Source organism: Juglans regia, chromosome 1 (assembly GCF_001411555.2).
Source record: "Juglans regia cultivar Chandler chromosome 1, Walnut 2.0, whole genome shotgun sequence".
NCBI classification, from domain to species: Eukaryota; Viridiplantae; Streptophyta; class Magnoliopsida; order Fagales; family Juglandaceae; genus Juglans; species Juglans regia.
The window spans coordinates 39,827,293-39,843,468 of record NC_049901.1 but is presented as its reverse complement, the minus strand read 5'-3'; the positions used below and the strand labels follow the sequence as shown (position 1 = coordinate 39,843,468).

The 16,176-nt window shown below is 35.8% G+C and overlaps 2 protein-coding genes across 2 annotated transcripts; one reads left to right on the top strand and one right to left on the bottom strand.

Moving 5' to 3' along the window:
* Nucleotides 1–793: 793 nt before the first annotated feature.
* On the top strand, nt 794–13,161 carry LOC108992698 (transcriptional corepressor LEUNIG-like). Its single transcript, XM_035689542.1, has 18 exons — nt 794–964; nt 1,710–1,807; nt 1,925–2,034; nt 4,087–4,404; nt 4,486–4,574; nt 4,680–4,767; nt 4,889–4,964; nt 6,348–6,400; nt 7,424–7,714; nt 7,870–8,053; nt 8,506–8,747; nt 9,126–9,222; nt 9,346–9,455; nt 9,609–9,758; nt 10,457–10,612; nt 10,691–10,807; nt 11,854–12,060; nt 12,346–13,161. Exons 1-18 carry the CDS (start codon nt 933–935, stop codon nt 12,487–12,489), a joined length of 2,562 nt encoding a protein of 853 aa, XP_035545435.1. The 5' UTR covers nt 794–932; the 3' UTR covers nt 12,490–13,161.
* Nucleotides 13,162–14,026: 865 nt separating this feature from the next.
* LOC108992667 (gibberellin 3-beta-dioxygenase 3) lies at nt 14,027–15,924 on the bottom strand. The gene is made up of 2 exons (XM_018967273.1): nt 15,437–15,924; nt 14,027–14,624 (listed from the first exon to the last, which is right to left on the bottom strand). The coding sequence occupies exons 1-2, from the start codon at nt 15,922–15,924 to the stop codon at nt 14,027–14,029; spliced, it is 1,086 nt and encodes a 361-aa protein (XP_018822818.1).
* Between the last annotated feature and the right edge of the window lie 252 nt (nt 15,925–16,176).

Here is a 16,176-nt window from a genome sequence, read left to right as displayed (position 1 = left end):
ACAAGTCATAATTCTTTAATGATACTATTTTGAAAGCTGGAAAGTAACGTTTTTAAAGGTAGGTTTGGATAGTAAGTTGAAATAAGATGAATTAATATAAAAATTAAAAGTTGAATAAGATATTTTTAGAATATTATTTTTTAATATTATTATTGTTTTGAAATTTGAAAAAATTAAATTATTTTTTATATTTTACGTAAAAATTTGTGAAAATTATAATGATAATATGAGATGAATTAAAAGTATTTCTCAATCCAAACTGAATCTAAATCACAACTATAACATTTTAAGGAAGGAAAAAAGGGAGTCAGAATGTATTAGTAATTAGTGTTTCAGTTTTTAAGACTAAAACATTTTGTTATTTTTTTTTTCACAAAATCCATTAAATTGGAGATAGTCTTTGTGATACTAATTGCCATAGAAGTTATCATTTTTTAAAATGGAGATCACTTTGGCATACTCTCTTGTAAAAAATGGGTTTTTTTTTTTTCATAATATATATAATTATATTTCTATGAAATATGTTAGAATTATATTTTCTAAATTCTCGTTTTACAGTGGGATTAGTGTATAATATAATTTTACGTAATAACATATATGATTAAATAAAAAGTAATTGTTTTTTTAATGAACAAGAGACGTGCTAGCTGCCGACCAGCTTTTAGGAAAATGCTGAATACCGCCTGAATTTGCGTTTCATTTTGACAGACTCTCGTAGGAATACTGTAGCATTGAAGATATGATACATATGACAAAATCTTTAATCACAGAGGATGGCTGTCGTTCTCAAATTGTCAAAAAGTTCAAAAACACTTTTATAAGCTTCTTCCGAACGTCCACAACGCATGTTCTTTTGGGAATATAACGCAGAAGAATTCCACTGATGATTTCTACTTGCAGGTCCTAATTTTCTCTAGTAAACTATCATAATCATGTCTCAGCCCAAGTGGGAAGCTGATAAAATGTAAGTCTTCTCTTTTTTTCCCTCTTCGCCAAGCAATGTAAGTCTATATTCCTGGTAATCGATTTTGTTTTGTTGTTTTTGTCTTTAAGTTTCTTGGTTTTGTTTGAGTGTTTGTGGCTGTGTTTTTGGTCCTAGAATTTTGATTTTCAGTTTCTTTCTTTCCTTTGTACTTTTTTTTTCTTTCCCCCCACCCTTTTTTTGTATACAGTTGTCCTAGTTTTTGGCGGTTTAGCGTTCTGTCTTATTTTTCGCATTCGGGTTTTCTTTTTTATAAATAAATAAATAAATTTATGATGAAGTTTGAGTTTTTAATTATGTGTCTATTTATTTCTAAGCTTTGGTTTATTTTTCAGGTTTTAGACTTTTTTCATTCTGGAGAAATTTTCTTTTTAGCTCTTCTTTTGGTAGGATTTTGATTTTGTCGCCTTCCATTAATTTGGTTTCTTTTTTGGATTTGGTTTCTGGAGGTATTTCTGAAATTTTCCGCTTTTCTTTTCACATTGTCAAGGTAAGTGGACTTCTTAGGCTTGGTTGAGTGGAAGTTTTTCATCCCTGAATAGATATTTTATTTATTTATTGGTGTTCTTGGTATTTGCGCAGTTAGTTTCCAAACTTTTCTTAAGTTTTTAATTTTCCGATGGTGGTATTTTTTATTTATTTATCATTCACAGTCCGTGCCACTGTTATCTTCAAACTATTCTGAAAGGATTTAAATTTTCCGGCGGCATGTTTCCGTGTATGATAGGTTGGATGTTTACATATATGATTATCTTATGAAAAGGAAATTGCATGCTTCTGCAAAAGCATTTCAAGCTGAAGGGAAAGTCTCTGCAGATCCTGTTGGTAAGAATATTTGGAGATTTGCCGGGGAAAGTAAATTTAAAAATTAAGGATTCACATAGTATCTTTTTACAACGTGATTCCTAGTTAATATAGGTTTTGTGTTTTAATGTACTTCAGCAATTGATGCACCTGGTGGCTTTCTTTTTGAATGGTGGTCTGTCTTTTGGGACATATTTATCACTAGGACAGACGAGAAGCACTCAGAAGCAGCTGCATCATACAATGAGGTAGGCTTACCGGTTCTTTTATCAACCTTTCATTTTTGCTTTTCATTCTTTCTCCTTTTCTCGCTGGGGGTGGGTGTGGCTGTGAAAGTTTCCAGGCAATCTGCAAATCATTTTCTTATAGTAATTATATTAGGTAAAATATGTGCTTCATTATATCCTCTGCAGTTTTTTGTTGGTAATACTTGTTTATTTCTCTCTCCCTCTCCCCAACAATGGCTTAACTTTTTGGAAAAACAAATTGGAGATATGCTCAAATGATATTTACTCTGTTGTTTTTGGATGTTTTTCTCTAAAATACTAGGTGGTTTGCATTCATTGTTTTTTTTTATAATATTTAACACCTAATGAATCCCTCACTGGCTTTTCTACGGACATGGGAAGTTTTTATTCTGATACTTCAATTGACTATCTTGCCTTGGCTGTTACTACTTTTTTTTTTTATTGGAACTGGATATCTGACAACAAAGTCCCTACTAACCAGGAGATACATAGGCCGGTCAGGAGTTTTCCGTAAGTGCACCTCGGGTAATTCAAGGGAAGTTCCCCTAGTCTGATGGCCCCTAGTAGGGTTGAGCAAAAATCCAACTCCGAATTCGGCTCTGCTCCGACTCTGACTCCAACAAACCGAGTCAGAGTCGGATTTCTTTTTTATTTTTCAGTCAGAGTTGGAGGTGCCGCTGGACCAACTCCAATCCGATCTGATTCGACTCCGACTTTATGCTCCGACTTTGCCCTCCGACTTTGATATTATACATACGTTATAAAAATGAAAAATGATAAACACACATAACTTTCTACAACATTTTACACAACAATGTTATAAAAAGAGGGGTATTTTATATATAAAATACCTTATAAAGATAATATCATTTTACAAAAATACCCTAATTTTATAACATGTGTTGTGACATATGTTGTGAAATGTATTGTGTGGATATCATTACTCGTTTAGTATATGTAAACATCTGTAAATATCACAGTATTACTACCATACATAATCAAGTATAGAAATAAGTATAGTATAATACGTTAATAACACATATACTAATTTACTAAAGTATAATAACTTGTAATTAGACACTAGAAAGTCTAGTATATAATTAAGTTAAAAATAAGTTAGACATTAGTATAATAACATGTAATTAGACATTATTGTATAAGTCTTGTATAGAAATAATTAAATCAGACACTAGTATAGAAATAATTAATAAGTCTAGTATAATAAGTTAATAACACATAATACCAAATTACTAAAGTATAATAACATGTAATTAGATACTAGAAATAAGTCTAGTGTAGAAATAAATTAATCTAATATAATAACATGTAATACTATAGTATAATAACATGTAATTAAACACTAAAAATAATATGTAATACTATAGTATGATAATGTGTAATTAAACACTATAGTATAAGTCTAGTATAAAAATAAGTTAGATATTACTATAGAAGTAAATTAGTAGTATTTAGTTTTACTTTTTAATTTTTTCGAAAAATTGATATTTGAAAGCCCACAAAAATTATTTTTTAAATGGGCTAAATATAAAGCTAAAGAAAAAGAAGCCCAAAGCTGAAAGCCTAAATCCGACTTCGTTTCGACAATTCGGAGTCGGAGTTCAGATTTGAACTCCGACAAAGTCGGGGTTGGAGTTAGATTTAAGGGAATCCGACTCCGACTAAAGTCGGTGCTCACCCCTAGCCCTTAGAAATTGTTTGCACCTAAGAGGATTTGAACCTTAAACCTGGAGGGAGCATACCACCAAAACCAATGTCTTTACCACTAATTAAAAGCTGAAAATGTTGTGTCCTTGGAGTGTTGTCACGGAGTAGACTTTTTAAATAAATCTGTTGTGTGGTTTAGAGGATTTGGTGTTTGACTAACATATCAAACATTATTTGCTCTTTTTTCATTTTGAATTCGTCAAATAAATGTTATATTGCTACATCTTTTTTGGATTCTGTGGGATTTCTATCTGTTCTGTGTATTTTGGGGAGATACTTGGCGAGTTTGATGTTTATCTTGCTTGTTAAACGACTCAATGGGCAAAGACTCGAGAGCTGCAGCAGCAGCAACAGCATCAGCAGATGCAAATGCAACAGCTATTTTTGCAAAGGCATGCTCATCAGCAGCAACAACAACAGCAGCAGCAGCAGCAACAACAGCAACAGCAGCAGCAGCAGCAGCAGCAGCAACAACAACCAAGAGATGGGAACCAGCTTCCAAATGGCAATGCCAATGGTCTTGTAAGCAGTGACACTCTTATGAGGTGGAACCCTGCAACTGCAAATGCCATGGCAACAAAAATGTATGAGCAAAGACTAAAGCTTCCACTCCAGAGGGATGCCTTGGATGATGGAGCTGTGAAGGTATCAATTTCTGTGAAGGATTGAAAAAAGGGTTTATTCTGATTTTATCATCCCCGCAGTTGATAAAACATTATTATGCAGCAAAGGTTGGGTGACAATGTGGGACAGCTTCTGGATCCAAATCATGCCTCAATGCTGAAGGCAGCTGCAGTGGGTGGCCAACGTCCTGGGTAATTTTTTAATGTTTTAATTTCTTCTACTATGATTTAATGCTTTTGTATACAATGTCTGTGATTAAATCCAATTTGAAAGCAAATAAACTCATGTTTTTGCAGGCAAACACTGCCTGGTACCCCTGGGGGTAATGCTGAGAATCTTCAGCAAGTTCAAAATCGGAGTCAGCAGTTTCCAGGGCATATGCAGGCAATCATCATCACCATCATCATTGTTCTTATGATTATTTTATTTTTAATATATTGCTTTTCTATGTTACCTTCAGAGCTATTATCTTCTCTTCTTTTATAGTCTTGCATGCTTGAAGCAGGACATAAAAAGTGAGATGAATTCAATGATGAATCCCATAACTGCCGGACCAGATGGAACATTGATTGGAGTTCAGGGTATTGATTGAAGTTGTCCTTTGATTGAACTGAGGAGTTTGTTTCTATTTTCTCATTTTGTTGTGCTCATGTATGGGCTCTATGCTTTTACAACTGTAGTTTTTTTCCCTTCTAATAAGTGATTAGATGATTGAACCCCCTTGTAAAGATTCTCAATGGAATACCATTTTATCCACATATCTGCCATCTATATTGGATTGAGTCTGCAAATCTTGATAGTTGGGAATCACTGATTGGGGAATGTATCTTCTGGTATTCACAGTATTGTTAAAAGCGCGGAGCAGTTTAAGTGCATGAAGTGCAAGCTTTGGAAGTGAAGCACTTCTGGTACTTGAAGTGAAGTGAATTTACTGAAGTGCACTTTCTTTTGCGCTTTTTGGAAAAGCCTAATTGGCTTTTTCCTTAAAACCCAACGCACTAGAAAGCGTCTTTATAACTATCTGTTGGTCCTTTTTTCAAAGTAGAAGTGCAAGTTGTGACTCTTTTTATAGAAGAATCTTTGCAAATCCTCAGTCCTCGCCTCTCTCCCCCTCCCCTTCCCTTCCCTTCCCTTAATATCTCCCTCTCCCCCCTTCTGTTTTTCCCCCTTTGCTCCTTTAACACTGAAAAACATAACATGATTTTTGTTTGTCTTTTGGATTTTGTTTTTTCAATTATGTAGTACTTGAAGAATTGGTAACTTTTTTATGCTGTATGCTGATATGATGATTTTTAAACGGCATTTAGTTGTCCAACCAGTCAAGTTAATAGGCTAGATGTATAACTAAATATATTATTGACCTTTTTGAATTATAATTGATGAATCTTTCAACCTATATAAAATCAGTCAGATGAGTGCATACATGTTATGATGAGGCTCTAGGTGGGCCTTTAAACTTAAGTGTGCCCAAAACTTTTTTACAACATTATTAAGCTCAACAAGGGTATAAATATTCAAATTATTTTTAATTTTTTTGATAGGTAAATATTCAAGTTATTCTTACTAAACCTAGTATCATTCTATGGTTATTACACGAACTGGCAGATTGGCAATTATTTTACTATAGGTGATGATTTGGAGGATCAAATTTAAAAAGAAACAAAATAGGGGATTTCTCTTCTACGTATGGCAATTTTAAATGAATATTGATGGTTGTATTCTAATATTTGTCATTTATGTCATTAGTTACAAAGAAACCCTTCCTCTTGAATCTAGAAACATATATAAGTGGTGAAATCCCATAAGGTTTTCATAAATTCCTTCCATGCTATAATATGTGTTTGTTGTTCAGGCAAAAGTGGCACATAAATCCTTTATTTAATTACTTGTATTTTTTATGATTTAAATTGTGAAATTTTATTCAGTTATTACCTGCTTTAATAAGTACTCTCATGTTCTTTTAGGAGGATTGAATCAAGGCAGTAAAAATTTGACACTAAAAGGATGGCCTTTGACGGTAAGACTTAACGCACATGTTTTTTTGTACAACCATGTATTTTTTCCTAAGTTGGTTCCTCAACCATTCATCAGCCAAATAATTGTTGCAGTAAATAGTGCCATAACTTGATTGGTAAGTTTGAGAACGTTGCTAGTAAGGCAGTTTTTCTTGGTTGCAGGATTTTAACTTGCCCATGACTTATCTTGGTCTTGTTTCTTTAGAGTTCTTTTTTCAAAGCCAAATCTATTTGAGATAGAATTATTGGGAAGATGGAGCATTGATTCGCTGGCTGGTTGAAAGCCACTGTACTTGTTGAAGGGTGGCTGAAGTAAATTGAAAGAGCACACTATTCAGCTAGCCTACTTATTATATTCTCTTTTTCCAATACCCATGGGAGGAGTCAAGTTACAATGATATTTTTGGTGGAAAGGTATGGGGGTGGAGTGTAAGTTCCATCTTGTGAAGTGGTCCAAGGCTTGTTTGTCAGTTGTAAGAGGTGCCAGGTGGGTTAGGTGTGAGAAACTTAATTCTATTTAACTGAGCTATTTAGGGGAAATGACTCAGGTGTTATGCCTATGAAGGAGAGAGCCTTTGGAGGGTTCTAGTTGGCAGAGATAATGAGAACTTGGGAGGAGGTTGGTATTCCCATGAGGTAAATGAGCCCTTGGGGGGTTAGTTTTTGGGAGAACATTAGAAGGGGTTCAGGGGATTTCTCCCGCTTTACTTGATTTGTGATGGGTGACTGGTACATTACACATTTTTGGCATGATTTTTTTTGTGTGGTGAAGAATCCTCGAAAGGTGTCTTCTCTGAATTATTCAGAATCACCTGTGTTAAGGATTCTTTTAGGAGGGAGCTAGGCAGAATGAAGGCAATTTCCCCCCTTTTATTTGATGTCTGACAAGTATTGTCCATGTGTGTTGCCTGAAATGAAACTTCCATTTGTATTTTCTTTTTTGGCGGTGCAAAGATTTTATATGATGTAAAGGACAGAATAGATTTGCTTTTCTGAATTTTCACATTTTCTACTGGCTGAAGCAGCTCAGGTCTGGACTTCTTCAGCAGCAGAAATCTTTGATGCAGTCTCCTCAGTCTTTGAATCAGCTTCAGCTACAGCAGCAACTAATGTGTCAGGTACAGCAAAACTTGGCATCTCCATCTGCTAATGATTTGGAATGCGGAAGACTGAGAATGCTTCTTAACAATCGAAGTGTGGGCCTTGTAAAGGATGGCCAGTTAGATTCTGTTGGTGATATGGTTCCCAATACTGGATCATTGGTGCAAGTCGGTTGCCCTGTGTTACCATGTATAGACAAGGACCTGCTACTTAAGGTATCATTTTGTTCCTGTACATCAAAGTTGGTCAATCCTATCATATTTAGCCCTCTTCAAAAGATTTATGGCCTTTAAGCCTCCGGAGTACTCGTACTTATATTAAAAAAAAAAAGCTTCAGAAGTATTTTCTTATCTAAAGTCCAATACTTCAGTTACAGCAGCAACAGCTACAAAACAACAATCAACATAAGCAACACTATCTGCAGTATCCACTGTCTAGTCAACAGTCTCAGAGTTCAAACCACCACCTCCAGCAGCAAGATAAAATGAATGGTGCTATCAGCGTGACAACAAGTGGTGACATTCCAAACAACTTTCTAGGAAATGATCAGGTCTGTGATTTATTGGGTTTAGCATTTGTAGATCGTATTAGCTACACATTTCTCTGTTGTCTTCTCTCTCTCTCTCTCTCCCTCCCTCTCCCCCCAAAAAATATATATATCAAAGTATCAAGTTTATTTGACGATAGAATCTGCCATGTATTTTATATAGATCTTCATCACTGAAAATTCTTTTAGAATTTCTTTTCTAATGTGGACTACCAATATCAAACATATGATCCTATTACCAATTATAGGTTATGTGTCATCTTTCACGTGCTTTACTTTCTCATCATCTAAGTTCTGCTTGCTTTTACACCCAAAAAAAAAAAAATTATACTTAGGATCTCTATGTTTTATTTGTCAATTGCTTTTCATAACTTGAATCCAAACAGTTAACTTGATCATAGTTGAAAGTTGATATAACCTGGTTTGGTTTCTGAGTGTCTTTTTTTCCCCCATTAAAAGCTCCAAAAAGTGAAATTGGGCGAAAGAGAAAGCAGCCGACATCATCTTCAGGTCCTGCCAATAGCTCTGGAACCACAAACACTACAGGACCATCCCCAAGTTCACCTTCATCCCCTTCTACTCACAAACCAGGAGATATGATGTCAATGCCAAGTTTGCCCCATAATGGTGGTTCCTCCAAGTCTTTGCTTATGTTTGGTTCTGATGGTATGGGCTCACTTATGTCAGCATCAAATCAGTTGGTGAGCAACCTTCTCATCTTCATTTTCTTTTTCGTGCTAATTCCATTTTGGATGGTTTTCCTGATCTTCCAGTCAACGAATTACATGTAGTAGAAATAATGTCTGGTCAATGGCTAAATGCTAAAACGTTATCTGATGTGCCCTCTGTATGAAAGCTACAAATTGTCTACTTGCAAGGAATTGTCAAAATACCCCAGGGCCACATCTCATATGCTCATACTGAATTAGATTTCAAGTTCTTTGATTTTTATTTTCTTAGTGCAACAGTAAGATCTTATGCATAAATATAAGAAACAGAAGTAAAGGAAGGTCTTGGCGCCCCCAGGGCGTGGGGAACTGCCATTAGCATTGAATTTCACAGTTTATAATCTGTTACAGGCTGATATTGACCGTTTTATGGATGATGGGTCTTTGGAAGATAATGTTGATTCATTCTTATCTCGTGACGATGGTCAGTGTTCTGATGTCAGCAAAGGTATGAAAAACTCTAGTTTTCATATTGGTGTATACTTCTTTTTGTTTGATTATCTAATGGTAGTTTATATAATTTTTACGAATGGAACCAAAGAATTTACTCTTCTTTTTTGTCTTAATGTAGGCCTCACAATTACGAAAATACGGCTTATCCCTGCAAGCACGAGTAAGGTAGAATGTTGTCACTTCTCATCAGATGGAAAATTGCTTGCTACTGGTGGGCATGATAGAAAGGTAAGCTGTTGCTTTGATTTGATTGCTTTATTTAACATTGTCCAAATACTTCAAATAGTTGCACAGGGACACTTCCCCGCTGCTTTGGCTGGGTTCTTTTTGATTATGGGAAAACCAACAGAAACCTCTCCACCCAATGATTATGCGGTGCAGGCTGTATTGTGGTGCACAGAATCCTTTGCAATGAAGTCTAAACTTGAAGAACATTCTCAATGGATTACTGATGTCCGTTTCAGTCCAAGCATGTCACGGCTTGCTACATGTTCAGCTGACAAAACTGTCAGGGTGTGGAACATCGATAATGTTAGTTTACGTATTCCTTGTCTTTTGTTCTTTTGTTCATCTGATTTTGTCTTTGAGAGTATGTATATGCCAAAGCCTCACATTGATTCTTGACCTTGACTAATCTCTTAGGCTCGCTTTCTGCATGTTTATTATATTCACACCTTTTTTTTGGTTTTTTTTTTTTTGGGGGGAGGGGGGGGGGTTACAGATGCAATGTTCTTGCTTTTTTTTTTTTTTTCTTTTCTTTTTGTAAATATCAAAAACCATATAAAGGGGAGCAGTTTTGCTTCAATTTTCTACTAATTGCGGATCAAATTAATCATAGATGCAAATATATAGTGAAGGAGTACTTTTATTTTGAATGGATTAAGTAGATTGAACTTTGATGTATTTATTGAAACACTTCAAATTTGGACTTCTATTTACTGGTATAGCTGCATCAATGACCAAATTGTTGAGATTGATATTTCTCCATAAATCACCTTTTTGTCTCTTTAATACCCCAAGACAAGCCAACCTCTTCTGGAATAAGTTATTTGGATGGAGTCATAAAAACCAACTTGCTATAGTAAGTTTAGTTGAAGCTCATTAAGGTCCTCGATTGATTTGTTACGGTATGGTTTTGAGGTCAGTGATAGAAATAATTTTGTTTATGTTATCAAATCCTTTGATATTCCCCCCTTCTCTCTCTCTAATGATGTATTGAAGCTTTGCAGCCTGGTTATTCACTTCGCACTTTTACGGGGCATTCCACAGCCGTTTTGTCATTGGACTTCCATCCTTCTAAGGAGGACCTTCTCTGCTCTTGTGATGATAATAGTGAGATAAGATACTGGAGTATCAAGAATGGAAGTTGTGCTGGTGTTTTCAAGGTATACATCTTCAAGTGATATTCTATAATAGAGTTCAATGTCTTTTGCATTTGCTAGTCATATTCTCCATTTTGTCAGGGTGGTGCAACCCAGATGAGATTTCAACCTCGTCTTGGAAGGCTTCTTGCTGCTGCCTCTGGAGATCTTGCAACTGTGCTTGATGTAGAGACTCAAGTTTGCATGCTTAAATTACAGGTTGGTTGTCATCCTTCCCTGATGATGTTTTTTACTCTTTATAGTTCCAAAACCAAAAGTTCCAAAACCTTTTTTTGCTGTCAGATTGTTCTCGTGTCTCTGCTGTATATGAATCTCTCTCAAGAGTTTTAATTTGGTATTTCTTTGGCAACTGGCTTGCTTGACCTAATTTACATTTTTCCATCGAGTCATTAGATTTCCTAAGAGTATTAAATTATTTTCCTAGAGACCTTTTTTAACCAGGCTTTGTAGATCCATGCTCCAAATTTTGGAGGTCAAATTTTTGTTCCAGAGGGTTCTGTTCTGTCTCTGAAGTCTGCAGTGTATTAGTTTCTACATTTAATTGGGTGGTTCTTTATTTTTTTTCAAGTGGCTTTGTTGATTTACGTAATTTGAATTTCTATAAGGTATTATATTTTTGCCAGAAACGGGAAAAATTTCTTTTCCAATAAGGGTTAATCTTAATAATATAGGTCTTTTCTTCTGGACCCTCCCATTGATGAAAAGGCCAAAATGATAGATAGAATGTTGCTTGCTTGGTGTTTACAAATGTTCCTTTATGGCACCCTGGTTTTGGTAGTTTAACCCAATATATAGTTATTGTCTTGCACTAAGTATGCTCCTGGTTCCTTGTTGCATTGGTAACTGTACCTGTAAAAAGAGTGCGTTTGGTATTTTGAAATTTGATGATAGATCATGAGATCTTCATGTAGGGTGTGAAGTTATTGACTTTTCTCTTATAAAGAATTTGGAGGCATTCTTGTAAGCAAATTGAAAGTGCTGTTTTCTTTTTATTTTTTTCTTTACTGCCTGCTGATGACTTTGGAACAATGATATGGCTGATGCTGCAAATGAATGTTTCTTGAATTATTTCAGGATATGATGTGGAAGACACAAATGAATATCTGTTACTACTTTGTTACTTTTCTTCCTCAGTTTATTGCTTCTTTTCATTGAGTAAATGTCCTACATCGTTATCTATATACATACATATATATGACATTTGATGAGTAATATTTCCTTTTATCTTATGTGACTGATATTAGGGCCACAAAAACCCTGTCCATTCTGTATGCTGGGATCCTTCTGGTGAATGCCTGGCATCTTTGAGTGATGACCTGGTTAGAGTCTGGACAGTTGGCTCTGGTAACAAAGGGGAATGCATTCATGAGTTGAGGTCTACTGGCAACAAATTTAATACCTGTGTTTTCCATCCTACTTATCATTCTCTGTTGGTCATCGGATGTTATGGGGTAAGTCATAGTTCACCATTTCATGTACTAATTTAACTATATTAAACATGTTGGGTATTCCAATTTGATTGCATAGGATGCGAGTCTCAGATTAGCACTACTTAAAACCTTTGTAACTACTAATGTTTAGATCAGATTGTTACAGCTTAGAAATGACAGTGATTCATAAAAAGTGTTGGATTATAGTATTTAAGTTAACATGAGAGGTGAAATGAATGGCATGCTCTTGTACAAGCTACTGACACGAAGTTTTTGTTTTTGATATGGAATGCCCTCGATTTCCAGACTCTGGAACTTTGGAACACAAGCGAAAACAAGACGATATCTGTACATGCGCACGACAAACTAATCTCTGCCTTAGCAGTATCAAGTGTGACAGGTCTGGTAGCTTCAGCTAGTCATGACAAGTGTGTCAAGCTCTGGAAGTGACAATTGCTTTTCCCCCCAGACAAAATTGGTATACCTTCTCCATTATGTTTATCCTGAGATACTTCATCCAGAAATACCTCCTCCACTATGTATGCCTTCTTTAGATGCTTTAGTGGCTTATATTTTGGCACAGTCTGCTTAGCAAGGAAAGAAGAATTTAGATCTTTGATCCAACTCCAAGATAGCCGAAGGAAGTAATCTTTTTCATCAAAACTGACTTTGTTAATGTTACACAGAAAATCTGGTTGACAATGTCCGACAAGAGTTTTGGTTCTGACACTGAAGATGTAAATGCTGTTTACAGAATACTCGGCTTTTGTTGACTAACTTCAGCATTGTATAGAATGTCGACTTTACAGTTTACCCTTTTGAAAAGCATTACACATGATTGAGCTCCTGATCTTCTTTCTATGCTTACATGATTCCGGTTCAAAGTTGCAAGATGGTTTTTGATTATGAGCAATGAAATCTGCAGGATCCTTTTCAACAATTCCGTTGTTGACAAGAGGTTACTGGGATTGTTCTGTCTTCCTGTGCTCATGAACCTTTTGCATCCATCAAATTGCTCGGAGTTATTATGTAGTCTTATCCTAATGTAACACACCTGCATTAACTTCCATTTGGTTATGCAGTTAAGATGAGATGAAATAGTTTGTAAAAAAAATATGTTTAGATAGGGAGATGAAATAAAATAGTTTTTAATTTTTAGAATTTGAAAAATGTGTGATCCCACGGTTGATTAGAGAGCCAAAAAGTGCACTGTTTATAACTGTTTATGCACTGTTTAATGTCAGTTTTGTACTGTTCATAATCAGTATTTATTGTTTATTTAAGTGGATATTTTTAAAATGAGTCGGGCTACTTTGTCGTCCAGAGTAGCCAGCTCTAATTGATCGACAGTTGCTTTTTGCAACTGTTTTTTTTTTCATTTTTCTATTTACATTTTTTAGATAATTTTAAAAAATAAAAAAAATACATCAATACACTTAAAATCACTTCTTTAATCATTAAGTAATCCTGAGCGGTCAAGTAGAGTGGACGAACTAGCTTTTTCCTTTTAAAATTTAAAGATAAAATACAGTGTGTTTGGATAGGAAAAATTATTGTACGATACAAAAATATCTGTATTGGCTAACTAACCAATACATTGGTTATAAACAGAATTCATGTTTCTTTGCCGTGTTATAAAACTAAAGATTGCTCTATCATTATGATATAATTGTATAGTTAGTCTATATACAGTTTTCATACAGTCACGCTATTTGGGAATTGTTCATACAAGTTCATACAGTTATGTTTAAAAAAAATTTTAAGTTACAATAGTATCATTTTTAAAATGATTTATTTTTTATTTTATCTTTATTCATTAATAAGACTGTATATGCAGTCATCTACTAAAGATTGTAAATTGAATTTCTCATAATTTTAAGTGCCCATTTGAAGACGTGAGTTTCCATTCTTGACATTTCACCTTATGGCATCGCAATCATGATCTCTTAGCTGAATGACAGATTTACCCAAAATTTTTGGAATTCATTTATTTATTGGAAATATGAACATCATTCCGAATGAACTCAAATGCCTGGTTGAAATGCATTGCCTTGGCATCAAGATATTCCTTCCATGTCACTGGCCGATAGAGAGCAGGGTGTTTGTGGTCAATCATATTCATCAACGGTGAAATTTTCACGTCGACCGGAGGGCCGTAGAAGTAAGCCATCGAAATGCGATGGCATGACTTGGTGAGAAGCACTTGATGCATCGGACTCTTGAACCGGCCGTTGGAGAGTATGTGCATCAGGTCTCCAACATTGACAACAAGTGCACCGGCAATGGGATGCACCGGCGCCCACCCGATATTTTCTTTATGGACTTGGAGCCCGTTGGTGCAACTTTGGTACAATAAAGTGAGCAAGGAGGAATCCGTATGAGGGGCCAGGCCCATGGCATGACTAGGGTCCGGGCAAACCGGGTATGAGTTTAAATGGAGAAGGGCTTCGGAACGTCTGCTCCCCCCATCTTTGGGCTTGAGCCATTTCACATCTTCACTGGTTAGGCCCAAAGATCGAAGCATTAGCCCTAGTATCCTTTCGGTTAGGTCCTTCATTTCCCTCTCGTACTCTTCCATTACGTCACTGCACGAAAGAACAGCAATTTCTAAGTGGATGTAGGAATTTATCCACACCAAGAATAAGGCTGATGTTGCCAAAGGCACGTGGCTTTATTGGCATAATACCCAGCTTTCAAAATGGACGTTTAAAGTTCGAAACCCTACTCCTTCAAATGTATCAAAAAATAAAAAAAAGACATGTTAGAATTAGCAAACACAAAAAAATAAAAAATAAATAAAAATTGGAGCGAGCTGCCCTCACTGTGTTATGTTTTAAGAGAAATGATAATTACAGTTATAAATCAATGCATAAATACCACGAATTACTTTAAAAAAAATAAATAAATATAAAACTTGTATTTAATTTTTTAATAATAAATCTTATTATTTTTTAAAAAGAATACACCACATTTAAAATGAATGTATATTTAGATACGGTCCCAACCTGGAGCCCTTATGAATGGGGCCCAAAAAGAGAACCACCTCATTATTGCAGGTGGGCTGGGTTAGTTTGAAGGAAGCGCGAAGTGAAACACAGTGGCGGGCAGTGCAGTGCAGTGCATGGGATTCGATTCTTGGTGCATGCACTCTTCTCTGCCCAACCACCATTTTTACACGAGTTCTGCTTCATTGCAGCACGCGTCAAAATCTCAGCTCTGTTCCTCTCCACTCTCAACTTTCTACGTCCACCGCTGATCAAAGCAACGTCAGGTTACCATAGATAGTAACGAACCTTTTTATTTTAGTAACACAAGATTTAAATGTTAATTTTACTGGGAATATTATCTAGAGCATGCATTATTATTATTATTACTATTTCTGCAGTACGCCACGTACCAGAATTTGGTGTGGTCATTTGGCCAAAGCTTGCTGGCATGTTCCACCTGAGACCCCATTATCGAGAAGCCCTCCGACCACATTAGCTTCGGGAAAAACGTGGAAATGCGGGGCAGGCCGTAGCCGGCAAAGTCCTCCGGCGATCGGACGGCGTGGAGTTTTTGTTCCAGTGGGAGAGAGAACAAACGCCGCGTCTGAAACTCCAGTTCTATAAGGAGGTCAATGCGAATGCCATGGTTGGTGACCTGAAACATCCCCCATTGCTCACAGGCATGCCGTGTGAGCGACTCTACATTGGGATCGTCAAGGTCTATGACGGGCACTGACTCGGAGGTGAACGGGTCGACGGGCGGAGGGTTGTCCGTTGACAGGGTCCAAGTGTGAGAGTCAGGTAGTTTGATGGCATGAGCCTTGAAGTCTAGTGGGATGATACGGTTGAGTTGGACAGGGTGGCTTTTGAAGGATTCTGAGATTGATGAATTCATCATTCTTTGAGCAGAAGTACCCAAGTACTACTGTTTATTGGCAAAATGAGGCATATTTTATAACCTTGTGCGTGTGTGAGAGAGTGAGGTCTATATATCTTGTTTCTTATTAGAGAAAGAGCGCGCATATATATATATATATATATATATATATATATCAAGAGTGTTATCAAGTCATGTTAGTAATTTATATTATTATTATTTTTATATAATTATGACTAACTATTTCTCATATAATATATAATTGAAGTGTTT